The sequence below is a fragment of the Primulina huaijiensis genome, chromosome 1 (genome assembly GCF_012295235.1).
Source record: "Primulina huaijiensis isolate GDHJ02 chromosome 1, ASM1229523v2, whole genome shotgun sequence".
Classification (NCBI taxonomy): Eukaryota; Viridiplantae; Streptophyta; class Magnoliopsida; order Lamiales; family Gesneriaceae; genus Primulina; species Primulina huaijiensis.
The window spans coordinates 4500901-4506336 of NC_133306.1; the positions used below are offsets into that span (position 1 = coordinate 4500901).

Consider the following 5436-nt stretch of genomic DNA (forward strand, 5'->3'; position numbering starts at 1 on the left):
CATTGTGTGCGGTGTTTGACCTACATCTAGAACAGCTAGATGTGAAAACGGCGTTTCTTCATGGAGATCTTGAAGAAGAAATCTATATGCTCCAGCCAGGAGGTTTAGCGGAAAAAGGCAAAGAGAACTTGGTTGGCTGGTTGAACAAATCTCTGTACGGTCTCAAACAGGCGCCGAGGTGTTGGTACAAGAGATTTGATTCCTATATCATGAGCCTTGGATACAACAGACTGAGTGCAGACCCTTGTACATATTTCAAGAGGTCTGGTGATGATTATATCATTTTGCTGTTGTATGTGGACGAAATGTTGGTAGCAGGCCCCAACAAAGATCAGGTCCAAGGATTGAAGGCACAGTTGGCTAGGGAATTTGATATGAAGGACTTGAGACCAGCAAACAAGATTCTAGGGATGCAAGTTCACCGAGACAGAAGTAACAGAAAGATTTGGTTTTCCCACAAAAATTATTTGAAGAAAGTCTTGCAACGCTTCAACATGCAAGATAGTAAGCCAATTTCGACCCCTCTTCCTGTTAACTTCAAGTTATCCTCAGATATGTGTCCTAGCAGTGAAGCAGAGAGAATAGAGATATCTCGAGTACCATATGCATCAGCAGTGGGAAGTTTGATGTTCGCTATGATCTGTACAAGACCGGACATTGCTCAAGCAGTGGGAGCTGTTAGTCGGTATATGGAGAATCCTGGAAGAGAGCATTGGAGCACTGTTAAGAGGATCCTTAGATACATTAAGGGTACCTCGAATGCTGCATTATGTTATGGAGGATCAGATTTTACACTCAGGGGCTATGTCGATTCAGATTATGCAGGTGATCCTGATAAGAGGAAATATACTACTGGTTATGTGTTTACACTTGCAGGAGGAGCTGTAAGCTGGGTTTCAAAACTGCAGACAGTTGTGGCGTTATCTACGACGGAGGCAGAATATATGGCAGCTACTCAAGCTTGCAAGGAGGCAATATGGATTAAAAGGTTATTGGAGGAGATCGGGCACAAACAAAATAATGTTCCTTTTTTTTTATGACAGTCAGAGTGCCTTGCACATTGCAAGGAATCCAGCTTTTCATTCCAGGACTAAACACATTGGAGTCCAATTTCACTTTGTGCGGAAAGTAGTAGAGGAAGGAAGCGTGGATATGCAGAAGATCCATACGAAAGAAAACATAGCTGATTTTCTGACCAAACTAGTGAACACTGATAAGTTTAAGTGATGTAGATCCTCAAGTGGTCAAGCGGAAACGTAAGCAGCAGGGAATGACAAGATTGAAAGGATGTGTGGAGATATGTTTGATTATCAATCTAATCTCCAAGTGGGAGAAATGTCGACAAGAATATTAAATGAGGGGTCATCAATGTTGGCATATTTGAATTGAATTGGAAAAAAAAACGTGGGCTGTTTGATTATTTGAATAATTCAGAAGACGGAAGATGCGTATAAAACGCGTCTTCACACGGTCAAGGGGCTCTAGGCTCTATAAATAGAGCTCCCCCATTCATTCTGAAATCATCACTTCTTCGAGTTTTCTCTCATCTTATAATATTCTATAATATTTGTGAGGTGTTTGTTCTCCTGTATTAAGAGAGTGTGTGTTCTCTTTGGAAACACAGTGAGTGAGTTGTACACCACAAAATATTATAGTAGAAATTCTTTTCATCTTGCCCGTGGTTTTTACCCAAATAATTTTTAGGGGTTTTCCACGTAAATCTTGGTGTCCAATTTATTCTTTATTTTCGGGTTTATTGTCTCAAATTCCGCACGTGGGACCAACATTTGTGAGACGGTCTCACGAATCTTTATATGTGAGACAGGTCAATCCTACCGATATTCACAATAAAAAGTAATACTCTTAACATAAAAAGTAATACTTTTTCATGAATGACCTAAATAAGAGATCCGTCTCACAAAATACGATCCATAAGACCGTCTCACACAAGTTTTTCCTATTTAATAAATGTTTATTGTTGTTTTTCTCGAAGTTACCGCGACTAAAAATGGTAAAAGAAGAAGAAGAGATTAGATTAGAGTAACCTGGGCTGCAGTGAAAGTACAAATTAAGTTAAAAATAGTATTTACCCCTTTTCCATCAATAATTTAGCTGCCCCTTTTCAAGCTCCACACTACCAGATAACTAATCTCAACCTGCATCCAACCGCACGGAATAAAACCTCGAGCGACACGGGGCGAGATCCACAGAGGCACCAGAGAATTATTGGCGGGTGAAAATTTCTAATCCCGAACCCTAATTAGCTGATTTTTCAACGTATTGCTGATTTTTGTTTTTAATGTAATGGTGCTGAATGGAAATCAGTTACTAAATTCAGCAATTCACTGTTTTGAATCTTCGCTGTTTCTACACGTAATTTTTGGATGGAGTCTGGATTTTTCTGGAAAAATTGCGTGCTTAAGTGAGCCGATCCATTGTGATTGAAAAGTCTGTTGGTGATGAAAATACAGATGCATGTCTTGTGGATCCGATTAATAATTTATTGGTTTGTGCGTGTGAAGAAGAATTATATTTTTTTGGGTGTGCAATACATAATGTTTGCTGAAAATTTTGTGGTTCTGGATGTAGGTCCTTGAGACGAGCTGCATAATGACCTCCTCCGTTCACGACCTTGCTGGTAAAGTCGCGTAGTTTTTCTCGTTTTATCCTACTGTAGAATTTTGTTTATAAGGTTATACGAAACCGCTGAGTTGCTTGAAAATGGGAAGTCACAGTAAGAACTTTGGTTTGTCTTGAAAAAACCTCTAAGCTCAGTTGTCAATGCTCGTATGAGGTGTTATAACGTGTAACAAATAGAATTCCGCAAAACATTCTTAATCCTTCTTCTGAATATGTCCCATCATTTTGTTTCAAAGGACATTTTGCTCTTTGCGTACATAAGTTCATTGATAGAATTACACTTATGACAATATTGTATAAAATTTTAGAATGTTTCATCAGTCATATTGAACAATCAAAGGTTACTGTTTGGATCAAAACATGTGAAAATGTTGAACCCATAAACCTACAGATTTCTGCTGATGTTTTGGTGATGAATTTTATGTCACTTTGTTCTTCATTTGAAGTTGGGATGATAAAATCAGTATGTCTTTGTATATAGTTTCCTAAATACGTTCTTTTTGCTCAGACATATGGAAGGATAAGCCTGTGTTTTTTTGTTTCTTTTAATATGGGCTTGAATTTCCTCTGTTTTCAATGGATAGTGATAAAAGTACATGTATATCGATATTTACAATTTACATCAATCATATCATGAGATTTTGACAATTTAAATTTTTGTATCGATATTTTTTTTTTTTTTTTGGTGATGGAAGATAATATTGTAGCATCACTCTTTTCCAATTTATGGACTAGTTTATTTATGTAACTATGTTTGGGTTGTCTAATTAGTGTATTGGTTTCAGAGAATGGTGAGGCTGAGGAGCAACAAAAGCTCACAGAATCCCAAATTCAGTCTTCTTCCATGGCTAATGGACATCCTGGTATATCACCGGCAATGCACTATCCCGCGACCACTCAAATTGGAGTTGGAAATGTAATTCAATCATTTAATACTGGTTGTTTTCATGTTAGTTTGTAAACTGAAACTTTAGTGTCAAGTTCAAATTTTGATTTACAGAACCCTCTGTTTCTTATCTCCTTTATTAGATATCAGATGCTTTCAATTATCTTTCACAAAGCTCGTGCTTTTTTTTGCCCCGATAGTTAATTCTTCGTGGAAATTATGTTATTGAGTTTGCAGGCTGGCTGGTACTTTCCAGTTCTATTATTTCATTAGTTCACCTGAAGAATTATATCTCGCAGGCACAGACAGCTTACCCATATCCAGATCCGTACTATAGAAGTATATTTGCACCCTTTGAGACACAACCTTATCCAGCACAGCCTTATCCTTCACAGCCTATGGTACGCTAGTGTCCACGGTTTGTTTTAATATTGGCAGACGTTTTTGAAAGTTTGAAATCCGTTCTTTCTCAATTAAGGTCCACCTTCAGTTGATGGGAATTCAGCAGGGTGGTGTTCCTATGCCATCAGGCACAGTTGAGGAGCCTGTCTTCGTCAATGCCAAGCAATATCATGGCATCATGCGGCGCAGACAATCTCGTGCAAAGGCTGAGTCAGAAAATAAACTTATGAAATCTAGGAAGGTATTTTATGGGCATTGTACGTGGTTCTTGCCTGGACCATCATTGTTCAATTTATTATTGATTTCATCATTCATGTTTTTGATTTAATGAACTAGACTTGCACAGTTTCACTGTTACCAAGTGAGTCATGTTTTTAGACCTTTAAAACCAGGCATCATTTCACTGAACCGGGTGCAAAGCAGCAGTTTCTTTTTTCTCGTAAGGTCCTCTCTCTGAAAAATCTGAATTTAAGATTTACCCATTTGAACAATATCGCAGCCATACTTGCATGAATCTCGGCATTTGCATGCACTGAGGAGAAACAGGGGAACAGGAGGTCGTTTCCAGAAGAAGAATGAGAACCAGCAAAACAGGGAGGAATCGAGTGGTAAATCAAAGAACGACATCAACCTCAATTGTGAAAAGGAGGCCCCTGATTCTTCAGAAAGTGTTTCTTGAAGATAAAGTATAAATGAGGGTCACCCTAAAGATTTCGTGTAGAGGGTTCTGCAACTTCCTTTTTGTTGCATTTGGCAGCACCAGTTAGACGTGTGTGTGTAAATCAAGTTATAGGTTTTTGTAGGGAACTGTGGGATTTCAACGTATCAAGAATTTACGAATTGCATGGTTACCTTGTCAAGTAATGGTGTAACTTGAGTGCTCCTCTCCTTGTTTGATGGTACATTGGCCTGTGTTGATTACTTTATTTCACAATTGAATCTTGCTTTGGAATGTATCAGAAATTCATGGCGCCAAAAGTGTCCTATAAATTTTCAAGAATTCAGTGAGGCTCCAGAGTTCGTATCACGTGCAATTCTGTGAAGTGGAAGTATGAGTGACTTATCGTAAGATTTGCAACTGTGGGGTTTGTAACCTTCACTTGTATTCTAAGTATCGAAGATACTCTGAACTGATCTAGCTCTTCCGACTCTTTTCCTTTTCAGCTGGAAAGGGTTCAGATCACATTGAGCTGTTACTTCCTTTTTCCAAGAAATTCAGCCACAAGTGCACATAAAAACTAACTAAAAACGCTCTAAAATAAATAACATTAGACTATTCGAGGGTATGGTTCACGCAAGAATTCGTGATTTGCAATTATCATATGTAACTTGGTTTCCATAAAAATAACTGGCTCAGTTTAGCCATAACCTCTGTTGAAACAGCCAACCAAAGAGAAAACAAGTAAAGGACCAATAAAATACGAAAGGAACTTTTAGCAAGACCCTCTTTTATGGGAGGCAGAGCTGCCTTGTTACCCAGCGGATAGATAACTTCTGAACATGATATA

General features: G+C 38.3%; 1 protein-coding gene across 1 annotated transcript; it reads left to right on the forward strand.

Moving 5' to 3' along the window:
• The first annotated feature begins 2087 nt into the window (after positions 1–2087).
• On the forward strand, positions 2088–4880 carry LOC140978850 (nuclear transcription factor Y subunit A-7-like). Its single transcript, XM_073444086.1, has 6 exons — positions 2088–2233; positions 2590–2638; positions 3426–3556; positions 3826–3927; positions 4005–4169; positions 4428–4880. Exons 2-6 carry the CDS (start codon positions 2611–2613, stop codon positions 4605–4607), a joined length of 606 nt encoding a protein of 201 aa, XP_073300187.1. The 5' UTR covers positions 2088–2233; positions 2590–2610; the 3' UTR covers positions 4608–4880.
• Positions 4881–5436: the final 556 nt, after the last annotated feature.